Raw genomic sequence first — 26,153 nt, 5'->3', positions numbered from 1 at the left:
AATATAATTTAGAATTTCTGATTTATTAATAAAAATACCCTAGTAAAATTTACTAGGATGCTAATAACAATGTATAAAGAATTGAAATTCATCAGGAACTATGGAAAAACAATTTTTCCTTTCAGTCTGTCTCCATAGCTTCCAACTTTTTAATAGCATCTCTGTTTTGTTCAAGTTCAGCCTCTAAATCTAGCTTCTTGGACGTATTCCTCGAACGAATTTCTTCTGGCACCTGGAAATGAGGAAATGTTAGTTAATTTATATTCTTAATTTATGATTCAAAATGCATTTTATTTGCCTGTAAAAAACAAATTTTTGACTACCATGTACTGTATTTTTAAGGTTAACCAAAATTTTTGCTTCCTACACGCGATTTACTTTCAGCTCAAGCTGGAACTGGCCTTTTAACTTTAAACAAGGAAGATATAGGTAGTAGGCTACCAACAGATTCACTTTACTTTTTGGCTGTTACTGAGACAGAAGTCTTCTGCTGCTTGCTGTTTGACTTAATTTGTTGTTATTGTTATACAGGCAGTCCCTGGTTAACGGCAGACTCGGTTAATGGCCATCTGATTTTATGACACCATAACAGGCCGAGTTTCAGTTATGGTGCTGATACTAGAGTTATTGCGCCATAACATACCTAAAAGAGGCGCCATTAATCACTAGTTTTGGTTAATGGCAGTTTTTGCTTATCAGCACCCTGCCGAGAATGGAACCCCCCACTGATAACCTGGGACTGACTGACTATATTTTTCCTATTACACACCCGAGGAGAGAAACCTGTCTCTTCCCTGGCAACCATTCTATTTTTAGATGTCTTCTATTTCTGTTTGATCTGAAGTGATTTCTCTGAATGAGCAGTTTTTCCTACAACTACACAATTACTTGGTATGTTGTAATGTTTTAGTCTTTCAGATGATGTAGAGATTGAGAGACGACATTTGTACCTTGGTTCAGTAGGATATATATTATGGGAGGAAGTGGATTGGATACTCAGTGGGAAATGGTATATTCTGCCGGAATCATGATACACATGGTGCCAAGATATGCATATGCTCGAGCTGTCACAGCTCACATACTGACATCAGCTGCTTTGTTCTCCCTGCTGCTCCCAAACAGTGAAAATTTAATTGATGTAAGTCAGAAAGGAAAAATTTAATTCAATGCTTGAACAGCTTCTGGATGGTGGCTGTGCCTGTCCCACAAACAGTCTTTGGGATGCTTCAATCCAAATCTTTGACTACTCTGGCCAATATCATAGATGGAGAAAAACAGGTGATTGGAACCTGCCTTTCCAATGCATCAGGAAAATGATACCTTACTTTCATGCTGCTGGGTACATTTGGTTATGCCAAGTCTGCCAGACACTAGAATCAAAGATATCTGAAACTGAATGCAAACAGTTTACCGAGGGTGGCTTCTTTACTTTGAGAAAAAAATTATTGCCTGTGGAGTGGAAACTAAACAGATCAAACTACTGAACAAAACCTCATGCCAATGTTTAAATCCTCAAGGGGCATGACTTGTGGACGTGGAATTACTGAAATTGCTGTAACAAATAGGATCCATACATTTCCCCACTGCATTCCTCTCTGTGAAGTAACTGAACAGTTTCAAATATCCATACATCATCATCTGAACAACAGGTTTGTTAGGAAAAAAAAAAAAAAAAAACTTAAGAATTTTGTCATTTTTCTCTGCTGGACTTTAGATACTATCAATATTCCAACAATATTTTAGGAACTCTCCTTGGCTATGACTATCCAATAGGTGCATGGATGACAACTATCAACTACTGTTGCAAAACAACAAACATATTCCTCCTCTGATATAAAGCTCCCAGTAATTTAAGGCCATGGAAGACTTCCAGTGATTGATAATGAGGTAAGTAGTCAAGTGCTAGACTTCAACATCTAGGATGTGCCCAACAACATTATTGATGCTTATGTCATACTGAAGATGTCTCTGGGGAGAAAGGTATGAACTGAATCCATTGGCTAAGAGCATCGCACTGCTGCCAAGTTTGAGGTGAAAGACCGAGCTGATGGAGGGATGTGATAAACAAGACAAACTCTCAAAGTGCATGATATATTTTGATGGGGTCTTAACCATTATGTAAAACTTTTTTACTCATTCACTCACCAATAAATAAACAGTTTTCAAATGTAACCAAAAGAAACTAATGGGCAATTGTTGTCTACTAAGGGATTCAGAGCAAATGGAACGCTGTTTTCAGGCAATAACTTTTTATCAAAGCACCGGATAGGTGAAAGTTGGCAAGTGTACATTTTATAACCCTACCTAATTTTTTTCCAGTATTATTTAGTACCTAAGTTCAATAGTTGTGATATTTATAGAGTAAAATGAAGTCGCTGATGCTGGAACTGAGAACATCACAGAAAAGGATATAAAAACCATTTGTGATGTAAACGTAATATGATGGAATGAGGCTGAGCCCTACCACCAGATAGGTAAGTCACTAACACAATTTAGGCTTCAACAAATTTGATAATGGCCAGCAGGATATGGAATTGTCCCTGTGATTGCAAGACTGCATTTGTGCTATGGCTTGCCACTTTGCATACAAGTGAGAAGACCTGTGGTAAGACTTACTACAGCATGAATGGGTAATTATTTCTATAATGGGTACTAGTTACTTGGCAACACTCATCTTTTGCTGCAGCAAATAGACGACTATATGTGTTGAAACACGTCGTATAACAAACCGGACTGTCTTTTTGTATTCCCTCCCTGAATTAGATGTTGATCTAACAAATGAGCAATATACTGGTTCATTTTGTGGATGCATTACATACATTTAATTACATGTAAAGGTGAAACAATCAGAATATCAAGAAAATGGAAGAATTCCAAGCGAACAACTTAGTCCCAACAGGTCTACTCACTTCCCCCCCGCCCCCCCAAAAAAAAAATCTCCCATGTAGGTGGAGCTTTGTCTACCTTTTTATTGTATCAGCATCCAATTGGGTAGACCTCATCTCGCTTGGTCTCTCTTGACCTTGGTCCCAAAAACTCTTTGGAAGTTGTGATGAAACCTCCACAAAATAATAATATATTGAGAATGATAATGCAATTAAGGGGACAATCACAAATCCTGCTTGTCATCACTGATGTCACTGAAGCATAGGATGGGTACTAATATCATTAATGAATAGGTCATTGGCAAGTGCGCAGGGCCACAGTGAAGAGACGTTTTCCCCTTATGTAAACTTCTCTTCACAGTGGGTGGCTCTGGCATAGGAAACTCACTTTTACTCTCATAAGTATCAGAACTATTGAACTTCTGTACAAAATAATAATTGCAAAAATTAGGTATGACTATTAAGTAACAAGGTAGAGCAAGGCAGTGAAGCACTATCTGCTGGCAAAACAAGATTGCCATTAATGAAGTAGTACACAGAAACTGATGAAAATATCTAAAATCACTTATTTTATTAAAAATTAAATTTTAATGTAAAAATCTCCATTCATATAAGTAAAAATGAAAAATTCTGCAAAAATTAGCATGCAATAATGAGAAAGCAAAATTAGAGCATAAAGTCGCTTCCTACCAACAAAGTAAGCAGGAGAATGGAGATTCTTATCCACTCGGCACTAAAGGCCTAAACAAGCTGCCAACTAACCAACAGACATTCTTCTAACTTTTGGAAATGGAGTGCCTTGGATTTGCAATGACTCACTAATTAGGCAACAATATAAATGATGGGTTTGTACAAAAACAAATTAAGAAAAATGTACAAGACTTGGTTTTAAATTCTGAAAGTTGTGTCAACTATTTTCTGAGATATATACCTCACAAATGAATAGCACAGGTGGTATTCAGAGATTGTCAATATTATTTTGGGTAAATAATATCAAAACGCTTTTTTCTTAAAACCAAGGCAGATTTTAAGAAGTTGAACAGCAAAGTGGAGGGATTAAAGGGAGTGGAAGGTGCAAAGAAACTTTATAGTACAATGTATTGCTCATGGCACTCTGTAAGCAGTACCCCCTAATGCTCATGGCACTATGTAAGCAGTACCTCCTAATGGGGTCAGTAGCTATGGATAGGATGAAAGGGAGCATTTGGATACCAAAGGTGGCAAATAAGAAATGACAAATTTTCTAAAACAATTTGTATATTTCATAGCTACAAACCTGAGGTCTTAACAATATGATAATTTTCTAGCGCCTAGCTGGATCCGGTTAAAATCGTAGATGAAAAACCAAGGAATCTTGTGAGATCTGGCAACGTGTGCATATATCGGGTGAAAACCGGTCAAAGACAGCGCACCCACGCTACTGCGTTCAGTCTTTCCCAACCCAGGATGTTGATAAAAAAATTATAGACAAAACAACCAAATAGGATCTCGGTAAGAAAGTACAACATAAAGAACAAAAGAACTCGTAAGTTTAGACTTGTAAGAATGTGGATGATGATGCCTGTTAAGCTATCGTCCATTCAGAACAGTGTTAAGGTAAGAAAGAAACTGAAATAGATTTAAATTACCTTATCATAATCAGCCTTTGCCATCTCTGCCATTAGTGATTGCAGCTTCTCCTCAGCATTGTCTATCTTTTTCTGGATCTTGTCTTGACAGCTACTCAAGTTAACTAAACCCTGTAAAAAGTTAAAAAGGCGATTATTTAGGTAAGTTGAAGTAAAAATTTGCAAGCTCAGTTCAAGGCAAATGTTCCTAAATTGGTCTCCAGTTGACCCTCGAACTCTTAAATATGTATATGAACCAGTCATTTTAACAGCATTAAAAGGGATTTTGACGTAGGAAAAATCTATTTCTGGGCGAGGAAGCCGTGTCGCCCAGTGAAATGTGTCCTCTTTATCACTATTCTAGTAAAATATTGCTATGATACCAGAGTATATAAAATTCAGTCTTTCCATGGCTCTTTCAAAGTCCTTTCACACTCATCTGTATGCCTATAATGGTCTTGTGAATCATTCCCTCCTTTTTACCACATTTTCCTCATTGCCCTTCTGCAATGTGCTGATAAGAAATCTTGAGAAAGAGAGGAATAGACCAGACATAAAAGTAAATAGTGAGTAAAAAAAAATATATATATTAGAATAAGACACTACAGGCAGTCCCCGGTTTACGACGGGTTCAGTTCTTGAGGCTCGTTGCAGGCTGGATCATCGTTGGAAACCGTCAAAAATCCTAAGAAAACCTTACTTTTAATGCTTTGAGTGTATTCAAAACTATGTAAACTGAATTTTTAATACGTAAAAAAAAAAAAAAAAAAAAAAAAAAAAAAAAAAAAAAAAAAAAAATCAAATATTGATTATTTTGCCTTTTTGGAGTCTTATTTCTTCCGCCGGATCGGAGTTGTAAGTGTCGTAACCCTGGAAATAATTTCTGATGAATATAATTGAAAAGTGTCATAACCTTGGAATGTCGTATGCCAAAACCGTTGTAAACCAGGGACTGCCTGTAACGAGATGAAAATAATTGAGAAAATTAAATTGTAAAAACTTTCCTATATCAGAATGCAAGTCAAGTCCCACACTGAAAGGAATATGTATTAGCTTTCTATATCTATTTGAGTATATAAGTATGATCTATATATATAATATATATATATATATATATATATATATATATATATAATATATCTATATATATATTTATATATAATATATATATCTATTACCAATCCAGAAATAGTCAATAATATTTTAGTGATACCTAAACATGTTTGCTTATTACTAGTATTCATTGACAGTCCAGGTATCGTGAATATTTCCTGTGTGCACACACATGGCCAGATTACATTCTCATAAGTTTAATAAACAGAATGCATCCTACCTGAAGCTTCATCCAAGCAACAGTGTCGGCATTAACAGGAGTAGGAACTGAACCTTTGGGCTTGTCAGTGGAAATGGAGATGTTAGATGCAACAGACAGGGTTGCAATCTCTTCTATTAAGGATTCCAAAGTATCCCTGTATTCTGTATTGCCAGACTGAAGAGTTACTGAAATAAGGTAAATAACATTTTCAGTTAATCATACACAATTGTTTAAGAACCTATGCTTAATTGTTCTTAATAATCTTTCAAGTAGCATGTGTATATACATACACTACTGTACAGTATAAGCAGTGCAGTATACGCTCACAGTTCAAGATCTTTTATCCCGAATCTTTGGTTGACTAATTGATATATGAAAGTTGGTCTGATGAACAAGCACTGGAATTTATGCTTTCTTCAAGAACATAGCACAACCACAGCAGTATAAGTAATAAGTATCAAACTAACTTTCTCTACACTTTCACAAGGAAACATTTTTTGCAGGCATCATTACTTACAATGAACTACTTTGGCCTTCTCATTCAAAAAGCTTGAATATCGCCATTCCCATGAACCTTTCACATCTTACGTGCCCACCTCCGATTTATTCTCAGAACTTTCCTTCACATAATAGTGCAAAACAGTTTCTAGTTTATTTGATATAACAAGGATAAAGAAATATTTTCCTAAAAATTCTGAATGACAGTGAGATACTTACTTTCAACTTTAGTTTTATGTGGGATGTCATACTTGGCTTTAGCAGACCTGACTTCACTTATGACTTTTTGGCCAAATTTAAATTTCTCATCCACTTCTTCATTATAGAAGATATCATACTGAAAATAATAAATGAAAGTAATGATTAGTAACCGTTTAACCAAATTTACTCTCTTCCAAACACAGTACAGGAGTACTGCCAAATATTCAATAAAACAAAGAAACACATGTCAAACACTCTTAATTCAATTAAATAACATCCCAAGTCAGGGGAATGGTTTCACCTATTAACAATTTACATATACTGTTAACTGCTGCAAAACTTGCTACAGCCTGTATTTTTAGCTGCCAGTAACCCCAGCCAATACCACTGTAGTGCACAGTGACCAGCAGAAGCTCTTGCTACTCACCATCCACAAAGGTTGCAATCATATTAACATAGGATACTGATTGTTAGCTCTAAAAAACAAATAAAAAATGCAGTGAAATTTCTTCGGGCCAATAAACGTTGCTGAAACAGAGTTTTCTGTACATTGTATAATCAAGGCCACAGAAAACGGATCCATTTTTCGGAAGTCTTTGTATAATGCCATGGCCCCTGAAACTTAAACCACAGCCCGGTGTTGGCCTGGCTTATATTGTTCCCAGATGCATGATTATTGCTAACTTTAACCTTAAATAAATTAAAAACTACTGATGCTAGAGGACTGCAATTTGGTGATGATTGCAGAGTGGATGATAAACAAATCAACTTGCAACCCTCTAACCTTAGTAGTTTTTAAGATCTTAGGGCGGACAGTAAAGTTCAGATGGATATAGACAAAGCCGACACATTAGTTTTTCTGTCAGAAAACTAAAAAGGACTTCAATCACAATACTTTGGTTTGTTAATAAATATAGCAATGTGCTGCAAAGCATCAGAGAAAGTTGAATTCCATACCCCAAAGACAGAATTAACTACTGTAGTATTGCCACTTCAGTACAGGGTACTATTCACAACTTGTGAAAATATAGTCAGTTGTATAACACATCAAGTGGGGCCATTTACACTGTTGAACTTACATCTCGTGTCACTGTCTTTCCTCTTAAATGGAAAAATGCAAAATTTTGTAAAGACATTACCTCTTCTGGTTCTGGGTATGGAGTAACACAAATAGATGGTGGCTGACTGGAGGTGCGTGGTGGAAGTCGCTGGAAGAGTTCTTCAGACAAGAAAGGCATAAATGGTGAGATAAGTGTCAATCCAACATACAATGCTGTGTACAGAACATTACGGCACAGTGTCTTTGCTGCCTCATTTTTAGAGTACATCACTGGTTTTATGCATTCCTGGGAAAGAGATACAAATTATGGTTCAATACAATATATATCTTACAAGATAAACATCGCAAATCTGGTACCACCACAAGTTGTACAAAGCTGTAGTGGCTCTTGGAAAGTTGAACTCTTCAAACCCAGCATTACATTCTCTAACAGCAACAGCAAGTTGACTCAACATCCATCTGTCTACCATACTAAGCTGACCTTCCTGTTACATAGAAAATAGTATGGTCAATTTACTCAATCACTTTGACACATTGTATAAAATCAATATACCCAAAAATTTAAAAAGAAAGGCTCATACATAAGAGTATATGTCAAAAATTAAATAGCAAAATATCTAACCTAATAAACTTAAATAAAAGCACTTAATGAATGAGGAAAATACATAAAACATGCTATCTGGTACCTCTGACCAAATTAATTTAAAGGAAATCAATGATGACACACAATAAATAATTTTTAAGATGCATTCTCAGAAATTTACCAACATGCAAATATTACTTAGTATGTACATTTTTAAACCATACTAACATAAAACTTACGACTACATATAAATGGGCCATGACAGTACTCTCTGTCACCCAAGTGTTTCCTAATTCTAGGCAACATAGAAGCCAAACCAGCCTTTTCTATTAACTTCCAATTTTCCTTTTATTTGTGGAAAACTGCTCCTAGCACATAAGCAATTCACTGCCGATAGGCACACAACCTCTAAATTAAATTAGTATTAGCTAAAGCAAAGACAATAAAAGGTTTTAAAATGTAAAACAAATAGGCTTACTAATGTTCAAAATTAAAATTATCCTAAATCTCAGTCCAGGATATATAGCACTTATAAACTCTTGTACATACTCTAATGTAATTATTACAATTCAGAATAACTGGCTGTTGCTGATGAACTAAACTTTTATAATTTTTTTTTTCATAAAACCGACAAGTGTTCCCAGGTTCAAATAGAATTTTTGTGCAAATTCAAGGTTACCAAGTACCTTTACTAGGGTTATTCTCTGTTTAGTCTGAACCAGCTGCAGCTTGGATGGGTATAGAGGAGAGCCAATTAGTACTGTGTAAAGTAATGGGTTTGTAGGTGAAAACAAAAAATAAAAAAAATTGAAGAGTTTTTATATGCACATTGCTTTATAGCAGCCCAAGGTGGATGGCCATGTTACTCTGCTTGATAAGAATAAGGATGATGTATTTGGTTGCTAAACTCAATTGGAATTATGTGGACCTCAGCAAAAGTGGTTGCAGGACACTAAATTTACTGAGATGACCTATAACCTTCAGCAATACATAAGCCTCATTGTTTGATGAATGTTGTAGAGAGAGAGAGAGAGAGAGAGAGAGAGAGAGAGAGAGAGAGAGAGAGAGAGCAGACTCATCCGTACCGAGAGGAGAGCGAGAGAGAGAGAGAGAGATAGAGAGAGAGAGAGAGAGAGAGAGAGAGGAATGAACGAGAGAGTAGAGAGAGAGAGGAGACGAGACGAGAGAGAGAGATGAGATGAGAGAGGAGGGAGAGAGAATTTGAGGCAGGTTTTACTTTCAGTGTCTTAATGATTTTGTCTAGCTTAGCTTTCTTTTAAAGTCTTCCACACTGTTGCTGTTTACAACTTCTGGTGGCAATTTATTCCATGTGTCACATATCTTGTATGTAAATAAGTTCCTACAATGGGATGTGTTGTATATCTTCAGTTCTAGTTTTCATCCATTATTTCGTCTGGTTTTCATTTAACGTAAATAGGTTACCATTTACTTTTGTCATGCCTTTCAGTATTTTGAATGTTTCTATTAGTTGTCCTCGCAATTGTCTTGTTTCTAAGCTCTCTAGTTGTCTTTGGTAACCTATTTGCCTGATGGATGGAATTAACTTTGTGGCTCTTGCTTGTACCCCTTCTAATCTATTTATGTCCATTCTTAAGTGTTGGTGACCAAAACTGTATTGCATATTCACATATTCAAGATAAGTTTAACTATTGATGTTTAGAGCTGCAGCACCGTTTCCGTTTCTATATTTGAACTGCTTCTTTATGTATCCCACTAGTTTCTATGGCTTCTTTTCAGATTTTATGCACTGTTTTGTGGATTTTAAGTCCTTGGTAATAATGACTTCAAGGTACTCTTCTTGTTCTACATTATTTTTGTTCCTATTTGTAACACTCTACACTTATCCAAGTTAAAAGAGAGAGAGAGAGAGAGAGAGAGAGAGAGAGAGAGAGAGAGAGAGAGAGAGAGAGAGAGAGAGAGAGAGAGAGAGAGAGAGAGAGAGAGAGAGAGAGAGAGAGAGAGAGAGAGAGAGAGAGAGTTCCCTAAGCACTGTACAATGAAAATGATACTTGTTTCTTGTTATGTACAGAGCAAGTTTCACAAGTTACATGTACTATAATTTTTATGATAATTTCTTAATTTAAAAACTATTTGGTCCCTATGAAAACAATTTGAGGTTTAATTTTGTCATGCAAGCCAAATCATTAAAATAAACAGATGAGGGATACACACCTCAATGGAAGGTACTAATTATTAAATAAAATAAATATCCATAAAACAATATGTTAGAAGCTCACTTTCTAGGAAGGAGCAAGAAAATGTGAAGTATTGTATACTGCTGCAAGAATTAAGCATAACTAATGTGCTAGTCTAATTACAACAGGCACAAATAACTCATTCACAAAACATAAGAAACAGATACATCGATAGGAAGAAGATATCCACTCACACAAAGCTAAAAAAAGTGCACATACCACCCACGAGTAGTCTTACCTTCCCTAACCGTGTAGAAGAGGTTGGGAGAGCATTATTAACAGACCCTGGAAGCGCACTTCTTTCAGCACTTGTAAAACTGGACATGTGACAGTACCATCTCAGAATGTGCGGATATTCTGAGAGAGGGGTTTGTGATTTTCCTAATCTTTCAAGGACATAAAGGTCTGCTTTTGTTGGAATATATCCATTTATGTAACTAAACTGTTCTAATAAACTGTTAAGTTCTGTTAAACTATTTGAAAATTTTTCTAAGTCACAAATATTGTTGTTCGATGATGTCGAAGTTGGCTGAAGAGATTTCCCTGTTGATGCAGCCTGAACCTATCAAGTAGCAGCTGTCAGATACTTTATCGATTAGACATTCAAGTACTACATATATTAAAATAGAGAGCATTGTTGTGCTCAACTAATCCAAGAGAGGCAAATGCAGAATATATACATAAATACATAAACAATGACTGAATCAGAGTTCTGTACTCTTCTTGAATAAAAACACTACATTAGTCAAATTTCAAACAGTATTTTAAAAATGTCAAAGAACTTCTTTAATTCACTGTTATAACTGCACTGAAGACTTATGGAGTCCAAAATAGTTTTGTTGGAAACTTTAAATTTCTTATAAAACAAAATTTAATTTTTCAAAAAGACCCATCACTCTTATGAAGCTCTCACTCACAGTATTTGAAATGTCTCAGACACTTCTGAATGTGCCCTAAATGGATTCCTTAGTAGATAGAAGTTAAGTACCTCACTTTTCATGTTACCTTGAAGACAGTGGGCTGAGAAAAGGGCAGTCGTTATCTTAGTACTCAGTTTGCATGAAAAACTAAATAACTTTACAAAAAATAACAAAACTCGTCTTCTGCATTAATGACAGCCAAAGAGGCAAATACATGTAATTGTAGGTGCTAAATAGGATTATGAGCTTCAAATAAGGCTCTTTTTACAAGAAGAACATGTCAAGAGGTCTAAACCATTGGAAGATCCTACTCTGAACTTTAATCTACCTTTAAGTTTACCTTCACTGAGCAACATAAGAAAAAAGTATTAGTTGTACAATAAATTGCTACATTCATATCTTTCTCTTTAGAAAAGAAAATAGACAATAATGTTACTTCAAACTATTTGTAATACAGTTATAACAAAACACTATTTATCCATTAGGTTACTGAAACAAACAGACAAAATTATGTAGTATATAGCAATGACTTACATAACTTAAGTGCTTTTTTTCGAGAACTGAATTAAGTTACTAATGTCTTAGGGCAATTAAAGAGAAAGCATATAATATTTCTCAACACAATTCAAAGAACTCCTTTGTAAGACTTGGGCACTTACACTTTTCTTAAAGCACAGACACAAGTACCCCCTGAGAACTAGCTCATAAAGGAGTAAAAGATGGAGACAGAGTGAGCTGCACGAGGCAATATTACTAGACCTGCAGACACCACAGTGCTAGCAAGGTAAAACTCTTGATGTTTATGTAACAGGTATCTCACACAACTTGACTAAAGTTGTACAAGACCTCCATGAAACAAGGTTCAGAACAGCTCCTACTTTCATGTTCCTCCTTGCAAATTATATATGTTAACTTCTGGATGCAAACCTGGCTTCTTCAAGTACATACTGCATAATAAATATTCTTCAAGTACTGCATAAAAATACGTCTTAACTACGTAATAAGAAAATATAGATCTAGCTAGATTAACACCGATGACAAGCCCAGTAAAATCTATCACTTGGTTTCTGATGAATAAGTAGAACCTAATTATGGACAAAATAACACAAAGATGTAACAATCCACAATTACAGGATCTTATAACAACATTACTCAACAGAATGGGTAAAGTAAACTCAAGTACCTAACTACAACAAATAAATTCTGGAGGTTGAAATTAACAACTGTATTCAAAATACATAGTTGCCAATACCAACACTTGAAAGAAAGCGCAGGACAGCCAGAAAAAAAATGTATAGTATATACTAAAAAATGGGAGAAAAAGTTGAGTAAAAATTCTTTGAAACTAGAAGCAGCATTGACGGGGTGTGTGTGCTGGAGACACATAGGGGAATGACTTGCTATTGTGTAGCAAATAGGTATGTGTTGCTCTTCATCATTCAGTCTCTCTTTTGTAGTGTTAACTGCATAAAGAGGGTCAACTAAACTGATGGAATTTGTTAACAAGAATAGAGTTTTTTCATGAAAATACTTAAAAAGCAAGTGAAAAAGAGCAGTTTTTATCCATAATATGGTACAGATCTGGGGAAATTAAACTTCTTCGATGTCCCCAAGAATTATGCCTTCTATCTACAAGCTATCTGCTAAACATCAATCAAAGTGTTACTCTGTTTCGCTATGCAACTTGAGTAACACAACAGATTCCACTTTTGTGTCTAGGATTTAAGCCTTATTCTTCTACTTAAACCTTTCATTACAAAGTAATTGAGGTACTCAAAGCTCACCACCGATTATGTCCTTCAGCATTTCAAGAATACAATGATCAGCAATACTGAAAACCTTGAATAACACCTGTAAAAATGCAGCTGAAAGTTTTTTTGTTCAATAAACTAAAATTAAAAAGAGTTCATTAACTAACCTTGTCTTTCAAGTGCTGAAGGGATTCATACGGTTTGAAATCATTGCCAAGATTCATCATGGCAAACTTAGTTGCATTCCACAGCTTATTGCAGAAATTCCTATACCCATTGACACGAAGGACATCCAAGTTTATATCCCGGCCTTTCAAAAAAAAATAAATAAATAAATAAATAAAAAGGAAGGCAAAAATAAAAAAATGTTTTTTACTTTATGTAAGAAGAAATAAACATTTTAAAGTACTAACTAGTATGTTCACCTGTAATGAAAAAACATACCTTGAGAAGTGTATGCGCAAAGAGCAAATCTAAGGGCATCAGTGCCACACTCAGGGATACCCTGAGGATAGTCCCGTCTCTGACCCTCTTTAGCTTTGGCAATCTCACGAGGATCTAAGTTAGTGTTTGCCTCCAACTGTTTATTCAATTCCTGAGAAAAATAGTATAAAAAATCTGATTAGTAATAAAAAAGAATACTTACATTAAAGAACTTAATAAGATGGATAATCCAACAATTTGACAGTACATAGTAATCAAGACATAATGATAAAAATACCAGAAATGCCTATAAGCTTTATAAGAAAATACAAAATAATATTACCCTATCTATCTAATGTCATATCTACTACTTCCTTAATTCACTGTAATAACTCAGAAAATATTGAACACAAATATGCATATACTCACTTCAATTGTTATACCATGAATGACATCCAGTGGATCAATTACATTGCCCAGTGATTTGCTCATCTTCCTTCCGTGGGCATCTCGAACCATAGCATGAAGATACACTTGCCTAAAAATATACTCATTAAATGTTAGGTAAGGATGCATTTACCAAAACTTGGATTTTCAAACATAAGCTTTTCAATAGCTGTCTAGTGATTACATCTGGTGTGAAGATGCTTCCTGTTTCTCAAAATAAAGATACATAAAATATTTTAGATATTAATTTCATTTGTACTTAGCACTAATTTTATTCCCCAAAATTTTCCTTTCTGAACAAAATTAATTTTTCAAAACAAACCCTCACTTTTAAAACAGCCTATTTCAGATAACAAGTATGTAACCCACATTTGTATCATTATCTGCATGTCCTACTACATAATTTGGCTGAGACAAGCAGTACACTGAAACTTTTTGTGGAGATATGTTAACAAGTTTACTAGAGGGGTCCTGTCACATGCAAATTTGTCCTTATTCATACAACACTCATACAAAAGGATCTGGAAATTTCCATTGAGAAGTTGATAATTACATGAACATTTCCAAGGCCATCATGCTGTAGGAAATGAACCCAACTTTTCCCATTCTAAGAATGTCACAAGAGCTTCCAGGTGTAAAAAACATTCATCTTTAGTTCCATGCTCATCTCTCAGGAGTTGCAGAAGTGTTTTCCTTCATCTAAATTATGCCAATTATGCTACTTTTCAGCCCAGGCAACACTGTGCATTATGCATGACAGTAGTCTACCAAATCTCAGAGTCACTTGTTTAAACCAAAAGCATATTAGTAGATTGCATCTTTAACTTGGAAGGGTGATATTTTCCATTTTTTATAAAATATTCTTTACATTATGGAGCAACTGGTCCAAAGGAATTATTAATCTGCACAGTACATACAGTTAAAATTTGCGACATCAAGGGGACACAATGAATGGATACAAGTTAGACAACAGAAATTAGTTGAATGAATCATACGTAGAAACCCTTTGATAAACCATACAGTCTTGACATGCTGAAGGTATTTCCTGTAGATTACATCCCTATGATAAAATTAAGTAAACAACTGAATCATCTGAATATACTTGAAAATCACAAAAGTATATAAAAAATTTGACAAAAGGCGCCCAAATGATATGGGCAGAAACAGATCTTAAGTGGTTTAAACAGGGAAGGTATAGAGTGACTAAATATAAGTTATTCAATATATGTACAGAACTAGAGGAAGGTTTAGAGCACAACAACTCAAAAGCAGTGAATGGCTTATGGGGGAGATTCTGATTTTAATGAAAAATGAACGTGAAACTTACTTAAAAGGTAACTTTCCAAGAAGCTTCTGCCCGAAGAAGACCATTCTTGCAACCCAAAAGAAGAGAATGTCATGTCCAGTCTCTAGGAGTGTGTTTGGATAAAAGTGCTCCATGTCCTTTGTCTGGAAATAAATTACAGTACAATAAACACTCGACGGCATACAACAGACATAAAAAACAATGCTGCAAAGACAAATATGAGTGGTAATTTCAGGTGATAAACTCAAATACTGATATTGAAAATGCCTTACAATACAAACCTTGTTTGGCCAGTTGAATACAGAAAATGGGAAAAGTCCAGAACTGAACCATGTATCCAAGACATCAGGATCCTGACTCAGAATAATCTTATCTCCTGCCATATTAAGTTCCTTAGCTGCTTTCTGTCGAGCCTCCTCTTCTGTTCGACCACTTACCCAGAACTCACTGTCCTGTAACAAAATTACTGGCTTTACTATCATGTTAGGAAATGTAGCACTTTCTCAATCAAATAAATAATTACCCATTTGTAGGTTAGATGCATGTTTATGTATAAATGGAGGATGATGACATATCTAACAAATATACACAAAATAACATTATTTTTTTTTATAAAATATTTCAAATTAAATAATACAATATTAACAGGAAGGAATCACAGTACTGTACACTTAATATTAAACGTACATAAATCTTTGTCCCTAAAGGACAGAAGACTCACACCAACTTTATAAAAATGAAAAATTTGCACTGACTAAAACTAGGTTTTCATACAAACCCATCAATCGTATAAATAATTTAATAGTATAGTCTTGAATACCCACAGACAATCGTTTGTTCACAAAATAAAAGGAAAAGTACTTGTACAACACTGTTGGCACCTGGACCCTCAAGATATCCATCAACCTCATACTTTGTACAAGCTGCAAGACCAATAAACTAAGGATGTGAACACCTTGCATACAATTAATGGGTTTGGATGAAAGTTTGTTATAAAAACTTTATTTGTTCAAATGAGCATCACTCATACAAATGCTCACAATGCTAACTGGCCTAGAGTCATGTCGCTGAATATCAAACTGGTTGCAAAGGCATGATGAATCCAGGAAAGCTTTCAAAAACATTATGATTCCTGGAACCAAGGTGCTTACAAACTCAAAAATGGTTTTCTGGAGTTGATGATGTCAAGAAATTACAACAAATTATCTATTTATGTCTGTTTCACTATGATGAGTTGAAGCAAGCTGATTAACAGGCAAGACCATGTGAGAATAATCACGGAAGACTACATCTATGAAAGATGTGACCAAATGAACTGAGAATGGCATATGAAGCCTGGGAAACACTAGATTTTTATAACAAAATCACATTTTTATTAAAAAAAATGCACAACTCTTGTCACTTACCATGACATCCCCAAAGGTGTTATGTCTGGTTGAAAGAGGCCAAGTAGTTAAAAAGAGCAACTATTCATGTATGCAAGCTTACAATCCACTGATATACTATATTACCTCCTCTCCACTGTTTTGTGTACAAGAATGACAAAAGGAAGGTAAGTACTTGGTATATGACCGATTGGCTTGTATAGAAATTTTAATATTACAAACCCATGAATCATATGGAGCTTGTGACACCTATGCATGATTGCTGGCTAGCCTAGGCTTGTATATGTACGTAAATTTAACCAAGCCTTGACTACCTATTTACTATAAAATTAGGGTTAGACTAGGCTAGTGTAGGTACATTATTTTAGTAAACTATTATAAATGCTAAGCATATTGTATTTCTAGAAGAATTTTAGAAATGAAGAAACTCTCCAGTGTTTCATGGTTGTTTTCATAACACTTGATTTGTTTAATAACTAGCTTACATGAATTATATTTGGCTATACAAAGCTAACCTACTCTTACTAATATTATAAAATAACTTCAGACAGTCTCCACTCAATGAAACTGAATAAGGAAGGTTTTACAATATATACATGAAAACCCAACACTAAAAATTCCATATATATCAATTGCATATACTAGCTTAAGAACCCAAGTTACTGCTTTGCTTATCCTTAGTTATGTAGTCGCTGTGATTTGTTTGGTGGTTTTAATAAACATGTATATAGGTTTGGCCCCCTCAAACGTATCCCTTAATCAAATATGTACTCGTATTTCACAAAGTACTCAAAAAGGAAGAGAGGCTCAATAATTAGCATCAAAATAAAACATAAGAAAATAAAGACAATAATGATATCTGATGAAAGTACAAGTTGGGGAGCACTAGTAAAACTGTTGACAGCTGAGCAGATTGATAAAATATATGGTAGTTAATGGATGAAAACCTGAGGGTGTTGGTGACTCAAACATCACGAGATTACTCTTTTGTGAACAAAAGACCTGAACAAAACACCAAGCCTCGAGTTATTCAAGAACTAGAATAAGGCTTACATATGTTTGCTAGGGCTGCTTAAAAACAAAACATTCCTGATGTAGGATTTAAATTCAAAACTTGTGTTGTAAGAATACCTTATGAAATACTAAAATAAACTGTGCAGCCAAAGGGGAATGAGGTTGTTGTATGCCTTTGCAAATAATTTTCGTATTTTTTAAACAGAGCTTTATGTCCTCTAAAATTTGCATTATGATATTTTATAAATCTACTAATCAAAAACCATTTACATAAAACTTTAGTTTGAAAATAAAAATAATGCACACTGCTCGTACACAGTACTTTACATAACTTTTTAACCTACTTACTTCATAGCCAGGAACAGGACCATCTTTAACAGACACTAGGTATGCAGGGATTCTGTGCCCCCACCACAGCTGTCGTGAGATGCACCAATCACGCATTTCTTCCATCCAGTGGTACCAAGTTTTTTCATGCATCTTTGGAATTATTTCTAGTTCACCAGACTTCACTGCTTGAACTGCTTTTTCTGCCATGTCTAAGCACTTGACATACCTTGAGGATAGTTGAAATATAGCACATATTAAAAAAAAATTTAAGCTATATCTTCCTACTCTAGCTTTGCAAGTGAAAAAAACAAACCGGTAGTTACTGGAATGTCTACCCTTCAATTGTTCAAAACTTGGGCGAAAAATGCTTAAACGTTAGCCTAATGAAGTGAATTCATTCTTTAATTTTTCTGCTTCATATTTCTTAAAACTTTTGAAGTCTGCAATAAACTTTATAATTATATAATTACTTTAATAAAACAGTTTCTACTGTAGTATATACTATTATATGTAAGCAATCCCTAAACTTGCAAAGATGAAACATTGCTCTATTGACATGTGTTGTATTGAAGAAATTCTAATTACAAATAAGTAGGTAACTTTTCATCAAAATACCTTCTGACAATCACATATCTCTACCAAAAATAATATATTTTTGTATAATCCATTTTAATATTATTATTACATAACCATATAATAGTTTAACAAGACCACTGAGTCATATTTCTAGGCATAATGGGTTCTCTCATCAAATCTTTGTTATCATTATTAAATACAACAGCATTTAATTTTATAGTCATTTCTATGTATATATTATACAAGGTTTCCTACAGTTATGTAACAATGTTTTGTTGTTATGGTTTTATTTCCTCTGATGATTCAACTTGCAATATGACAGTCATCCACTGAGAGTTACAATAATGGCTGAGTGGTTTACAGTTACTGGATGTGTTTCCATTGGCTAAGCAAAACTGGGCTAGAAATTTGCAGCAGCCAAGTCTATGCTACAATATTCACATTATATCTGTGACTCAGAGGAATCTGTACTACATTTTGAACCTACAGTACTGGTACAAATAATTGAAGGGTTAGTATATGAATATCTTGGGTAAAAGAATAAAAGTTGCCAACCATTATCTCTTAAAACCCCCAATTCAAGTTCTAAAATTATGAAATAAGCTCTACCCTGCAAAATATGAAATTTACTTACCACTGTGGCTTTATCATTGGCTCAATGATGTCTTTGGATCGGGAGCAAATGGGGACAACCATGGGATTGTCTTTAGTTTCCACATATAATTCAGCATCTTTCAGAGCTTCAAGAACAGCCTTTCTTGCTTCAAACCGTTTCATTCCCTAAATTTATTAATATAAGAAACATCTCAAAACACAAAGAATAATAATTTCATTCCATATATCATTAAATCAATAACTTAATCATCTGTGAGATATTGACATGAACTATTAAGGAATCGCAAGCTTCTAAAAAAGGAGTTTTAATAAAATTACCGAAATAAATAAGTTTTAAAAATATTACCAATTTGAAAACAAATGAAACTTACCGTGAAATGCTTGTATCCCTCTTTGATGTAACCATCATCAGTAAATATAGTTACAAAAGGCAAATTATGCCTTTTGCCAACTTCATAATCATTGGGATCATGAGCAGGGGTGATCTTTACAGCACCAGTACCAAAGTCCATCTCTACAAATTCATCTTCAATTATAGGCAGCTTTCGATTAGTGAAGGGATGTACGAGCATCTTACCCTTTAGATGTTTATACCTTTACAATAAAAAGGAAAAAACATCATTAATTTTAATATTTACAAATAAAAAGGATGATAAAATGCATTTATATCTTCTACTTTTAACAAATACACTCCACCTGAAGTACATAATAACTTAAGCCATCTGAATAACTTCTTCACTAAAATATTCCAGAATCACTTACCTCTCATCCTTTGGATGTACAGCTACAGCTGTATCACCCAACATAGTCTCAATACGTGTGGTGGCAACTGTTATGCGCTCTCCTGTCTTTTCTACTTCATATGAAAAGAGAATCAGAACTCCACACTCAACTTTTTCACTATAGCCTGGTACAGCTAATTCTGTCCTTCCTGGAAGCTCTTTCTTCTCCACCTAATGTAAGATTCCAACAAGTCAATAATCCATATATCAGGGCAACAAGTCACCTCACCTTATAATGAAATATTCTAATTTTTTTGTTATTCCAGAAACAAAATCACAGACCCTCCACCTGTTCTTAGTTTTGCTATTAATTAAGCTAGCCAAGTCATGTTTTGCTAGTCATTTAAAGTCAAAGACTTCTAGTCCATTAAAAAATGCAGCAGTGGTCAATTTCAATTTTGATATCAATTCAAGTAAATTACGTACATTACTCTTCTGATTTAGCTTTCTAAAACTGCCTCATAAGCCCATGGCTAATCATAGTTTTACCTAGAAATCTATAATTGCTTTTTTACACTTTCCCAATTTTTTTCCCCCAACCTAAAATATAAGTGTCTGAACCATTAGTGAAATTTGATGAATGCACATAATCAAATACAATACCTCAATGTCAGAAATAGCAGACTTCAAAGTACAAGACCAGTTCACAAGGCGATTGGCTCTGTAAATGGTTCCATCTTCATGCATTCTCACAAATGCTTCTTTTACAGCTTCTGCTGGTCCTGGGTCCATTGTGAAAGTGACACGATCCCAGTCTAAAGAGGACCCCATCTTCTCCAACTGATCATAAATGAAGTTACCTTTCCTATTGAAAAATAGATAAAAATCAACTAAGAACATGACTTAATTCATGATATTCTTACTTTAGGAGTGAAATAATCAATACAATAATGACAACACACTATTGTACTTAAAATACTTATTCAAGTATACTAAAATTATGCTTCGTGATCAATGATGTACACAGTACATAGAAACCACTCAAGTGAGATTTAGAAGCCCATAATCCCAGAACATTTGGTCTTCTGTGAATGAATGACAAATGAATCAAGGTAAAATTAAAAGGATGAGGAGGAACAGGAATACGTAATGGACAGTGAAACCTCTTCTCTACAGGGCATAATGTCTCCCAGGTAAACACTAGTAAAAGTGAATGAAGTCCAAATATCTATATTCAGTACAGACATAATCTAGGTATTTCTCTTGAAGGCAGGGAAGTTGAGAGGCCAGATCTCATTCCTTCATCCTTAACTAGTTAGTAGCTTTGTCTTTGGATATAATAAAGCATTTTTGTTGCCTGTGCAGGACCAACACTGTATGAAACTAGTAATTTTAGAGAAAACAGAATTTTGTTGAATTTTATCACTCATCCCATGGCTTCTCTTTCTCATTTCTAAATAATTTTTTTTTTAAATATCAAGATTTTCCTCAAGTAAATAGAAAGAGGATCATTAACAGAGTGACAAATAATGAGAGAGAGTCACATGATCATACAAGATTAGAAGACAACGCATACATCACTTAAAAATTTCCCACAGTAATAGCATACAAATTTACACTTGTATGATGTAGAAAAATAGTATGAATGGAATTTGAAAAGCACGCATAAGAGGATAAGATAATGACTTTTTAATCAGACACACAATCATACATTTATGGTCAGTCTTATTATGACAGTTACCTGTATAGAGAGATCACTAAATCAATCACAACAAAGAAAAATGACAAAATTAAAATCAACAGTGAAAAAAATACCAGGATACTACTGGAAGCCCACTACTGGGAGAAAAGTAGAAAATGGAAACTAGATTTGATAAGGATGACAGAACTGGAAAGGCTGAGTGAAAAATGAATCAAGATGAATTAACTTTAATAAAGTACTTAAGGAAAGCTGGGAAATTCTCATAACAACTGCCTTTACTGCCCACACACACAAAAGCAAAAAGAGAGTGAACCAAATCCAATACTTATCAACAGGTTAAAGTTGCACATGAATGAACATGTTTTACTGCTTTTTCTGTCTACAATACACATAATAATAAAAGAGTTTGGGGACAATTAGATAGCAAAACAAGGGCTTTCCTTGACTGACAGGCTGTAAAATCAAAGATAAAATTCCATCAGGCCTCATTGTTATTTACTCATACTCCCAATCCCAAGCCTCGTTGTTACTTACTCATTCTTCCAATCCCAAACACGTTTCAGGAAAGCTTCACGGCCTAAATCATGTCGTGTTAGACCTTCTTCACGTTTAATTTTCTTTTCGACTACAACTTGTGTTGCAATACCTGCATGGTCACAACCAGGTACCCATAATGCTGTTCGGCCCTTCATTCTATTCCTACAAAACAGGTAAGTTAACATCCACTGATAATCATGCAAGTTCACTAGAAGTTGTGTTAAGAACATTATATTTACAACTAAATGTATAAACAAATTTTCAACACCAGTTATCATTCAAAGGTCTACAAATTTATTCATGAAGAAAAAAAAAAAAAAAAAAAAAAAAAAAAAAAAAAAAAGATTGTTATATAATGCATACCATCTACAAAGAGCATCTTCAACTGAATTAGTCAAAGCATGTCCAAGATGCAATGTTCCTGTAACGTTGGGAGGAGGAATGACCATGACAAACTGGCCCTTAGGGTTTGGCTCATCCAAGTTTCTCTGCAAAGTTACAAAAAAAATTATACCACATCTTCCTAATAATTACAGATCACACTAAGAACACAAATGAGGAATCTGTACCCGATACATAAATGACGAATATGCAGCATAAAACAAATTAACTTACAGTGTTTGAACTAAACTACACGTACTGTGTTAAAAATAGGAAAAATTTAAACATATTTTGCCTTTTTCCTAAGTACACAAACCAGAGAACCAATAAGCCATCCTAGCATCATTTAATAATGGTAATTATATAAAAAGTCATAAACCTTTTTTCATTAATACTTGGATAATAAGACTGGTTTCTGGTGATACAAGAGTCACAGTACAGGCTGATTCATTTGGGTATTTCTTTATTAAATCATGAGTAACAGTAAAGGCTATTCATTAGAATATTTTTTAAGCAAAAAATTGTCTCAACATGAAAAAACTTACCCCATACTCAGGTTTGAAGAAACCTGCTTTCTTCCACCATGCATACCAAGCAGCTTCCACATACTTAGGGCTATATTGGGCTGGAAGTTCAACGTCAACATTTTTCTTTTCTCCTGGAGGCGTCTGAATGTCATAAGTTATCACCTTTTTCTGTTAACAAAAAGTAGATTATCATCTACTATGCCATTCAAATGACTAAGAATGAGGTAAAATATACTAAAAAAGTCCAAAACTAAACTACAGTCACATTACAAAGGAAGCTGCACTGTTGTGTTAGGTAACAGTTAAATAAAAAGGACTGAGGAGGCTACAACTAGACACACGTTAAAACTGAACCAATAAAGTTTCGTCAAATTGAAGACATTTTAGAAAACTGATGGTAATCCCTTGATATTTAAAATAACCACATTCCATGTATGTGCTAAGATGATAGTGTTTTTGAGATTTTTCCAAAAAGGAAAATAAGAGGTAAGTGAATAAGATGTTGTATATCTATCAATAAAATAGGAAGACTTAAATAATACCAAAAGTGAATTTTTTTTTGGTTTTGAAGTGTTCAGTTAATTCACAAGCTCTTGTTTTGTAATGCAGGCACTTATTGTTTTCCAGTTACACCCAATAAGAACTTAATTTCCCCTATTGAAGCTTTAGATGTTTTTATGACTTCCCAGTTTTCAATACCAGACATATTAAGTTTAATAACCCCTAGATAATGAATATGAATTAGTGACAGTAAGGGTACTAACTTTACTTTTATGAGCGAGTAACAATACAAAAATCTGCTCAGATTGAGACAAGGAAAAAATTAAAGCCTTCTAGCTGTACCTGACCTCAAGGTACAAAATATCGTTAGGGGTTGTAGCACAGTGTTAGGCTGGTTATCGTGTGTGTGGGGGTGTGTTGGGGGGGGGGGGGGGGGGGGGGGGGGCATACCCCCTTCCCCAATCCAGTAGGGCTGAACATAACAGTCTAAGTCAGATTAGGTAAGAATGCATCGCTGTAAATCTATGACTCGCAAAGCTCTAGTTCAGGTTAATTGGCTATTAGGACAAAAGACTATATGTTTGTGAGTAACAGTAAGAAAGGTATGATTGGGATACAACCCCTGTAATTGGTCAATAATTCTGCTAACTTTCTTTTAACTTTAATACCAACTCTCAACATTTTAGTTTTTTTTGCCTTGTTCTTAAATCTCTTAATACACTTATGAAAATACTAAAATCCATCACAAACTTACTTTTACTGAGATATGGATGTCTCTAAGTTCTTTGTTATGTTTTGATGTTAATGTGAGTACAGTGATTGACTGGATTCATTTTGCCCAGTGCATTGGGTAAGAATGACTGGTGTATTTGGATCATCTTTTAGCATTTTAATCTTGAACTGTAGGTACATGGACAATGAATTGGTACTTTTATTCTACATTTCTCCAGCGGGATTTGGAATTTAGGCACTGCTTGAAAAAACGAGCTTCAATTCTTAGACTGGGTTCTTTTGGTGTAAACATGTAATTCTTGCCACTTGGAATATTCCCGCCACTTTGATTGTTTTTATGTTTTGCATGTTTCTGACATGACACTGGAACTCCCTATTTATATATGCCTATAATTAGTGGAAAAGCAGTTTTTTAGTAACGGAAAACACTAAAGAGTGAACATTCCCATGATACTTCTAAAAGATCTGTCTCTGACTATGGTTAGATTAACCAAATGTTTTTATGGCGACAATGAGATTTACATAAGCAAAGTCTTAGGTTAGGTTTGGTCGCAACCTTATCAATTTTAATTTACATACACTGTCTCCAGTTAGGGCAAGCGTACGGCCCCAACAACACTGGCACCCGAAGTGAGTCTAGCTCACAACTCTATTTAAGTATTATTATAATCTACCAAGTCTTAGGTTAGGTTAGGTGGAGAAAATCCAGGGGGGAAATGACCCCCCAAACCAGGTACAGGATTCTGGTTCCAAATAACTGTATGATATGAAGGAGGGTGCTGCTGATAGTATCTCTAAAACTATTAAGCTAATTTGCTACCCAAATGAATACCAAAAATGTTCAAATAATATGCATTAGACTAAAACACTAGAAAATTGAATTTTCAACTCCAGAATACCATTACAGTTTAATGTAAAAATGACATTCTAATGGTTTACCTTCTGTTAGCCTCTGCATTTTAGACATTCCTGTGCATGTAGTTTTACTGCCAGTTCCCCACAGCCTAAAATCAAGTACTGGTATTTCTATATAAGCATTCCACATGACCGCATTGTTCATCCCCGCGAATACGAAAGCCACCAGGAATTGGGGCGTTCAAAATGTATTTTGCCATGTTAAGTATGAGCCCTTGGGGATTAATTACAGTCGTCCGAATAAATATGTATTAGTACTTAAAATTCTTGTTCAGGAGGTAAAACTACATATAAAAACCTCAACTTCCATAGTCAAGGCCGCCACGGAATAGTAATATAGACCTAACAAAGTGCTTTTTCGGGAAGGTGGCAGCATTACAAGATCGATGGCCGCTATGTTGTTTACCCTATAGGTAGCAATCACAACTAGGGAAACAATTTGTGATCTAGCCCCCAACATTAATGTAAGAAAAACAAAGGCCTACAACAATAGATAATGGCTTTATACACGAATTAACCTTGCCTACAAAAAGGGTAGGCGTAAGCTTGGCCTACCTACTAGCTAAGAGGGTATGCTCGCACACTAGTCCGGTTCCGAGAAGCTTCGACTGTCTTCGACAAGTCCTAGCCTAGGTCATGGCTGCCAAAGGCGGCTGGATACTATTATAAAAACATTAAATAACCAGTGAAACAAAAAATCGCAATAGGCTACCATACCTCTTCCACTTTCTTTGGTTTCTTTTCCTTTCCAGACTGTCCATCTGCTGTCTTTTTCTCGGCGACCTTAGCTTGTTTTCTCAGCAAATTTAGCCATCTTCGCAGCTTTCTTTGCTTCCTTTTCCAGCTGTTTCGCTGTCTTCGGTTTATCTCCGCCTTCTGTGTCACCTACCGCATTCTGAACGTTAGAATCTGCCATTTTTTAAAAAAAGATTATAGCAGAGTGCACGTCTGATCTGCTAAACGTCAAACAAGCCCGTCGGCAAAGGAATGAAGCACGAGCACTT

At 34.8% G+C, this 26,153-nt stretch overlaps 1 protein-coding gene across 1 annotated transcript; it reads right to left on the bottom strand.

Annotated features, from left to right (window-relative positions):
* Positions 1-7: 7 nt before the first annotated feature.
* Positions 8-26,153, bottom strand: LOC135212578 (valine--tRNA ligase-like). The gene is given in 22 exon segments (XM_064246122.1): positions 8-232; positions 4,514-4,624; positions 5,826-5,992; positions 6,525-6,642; positions 7,646-7,852; positions 7,899-8,051; positions 10,604-10,927; positions 13,204-13,346; positions 13,481-13,631; positions 13,889-13,997; positions 15,234-15,355; positions 15,494-15,664; positions 17,960-18,167; positions 19,152-19,297; positions 19,504-19,726; positions 19,895-20,085; positions 20,518-20,719; positions 22,091-22,255; positions 22,457-22,581; positions 23,020-23,169; positions 25,867-25,944; positions 25,946-26,153. Coding segments are annotated over 22 exon segments (3,495 nt in total). The 5' UTR covers positions 26,066-26,153; the 3' UTR covers positions 8-121.

The sequence above is a fragment of the Macrobrachium nipponense genome, chromosome 41 (genome assembly GCF_015104395.2).
Source record: "Macrobrachium nipponense isolate FS-2020 chromosome 41, ASM1510439v2, whole genome shotgun sequence".
Classification (NCBI taxonomy): domain Eukaryota; kingdom Metazoa; phylum Arthropoda; class Malacostraca; order Decapoda; family Palaemonidae; genus Macrobrachium; species Macrobrachium nipponense.
This window is presented reverse-complemented; position numbering and strand designations above follow the sequence as displayed.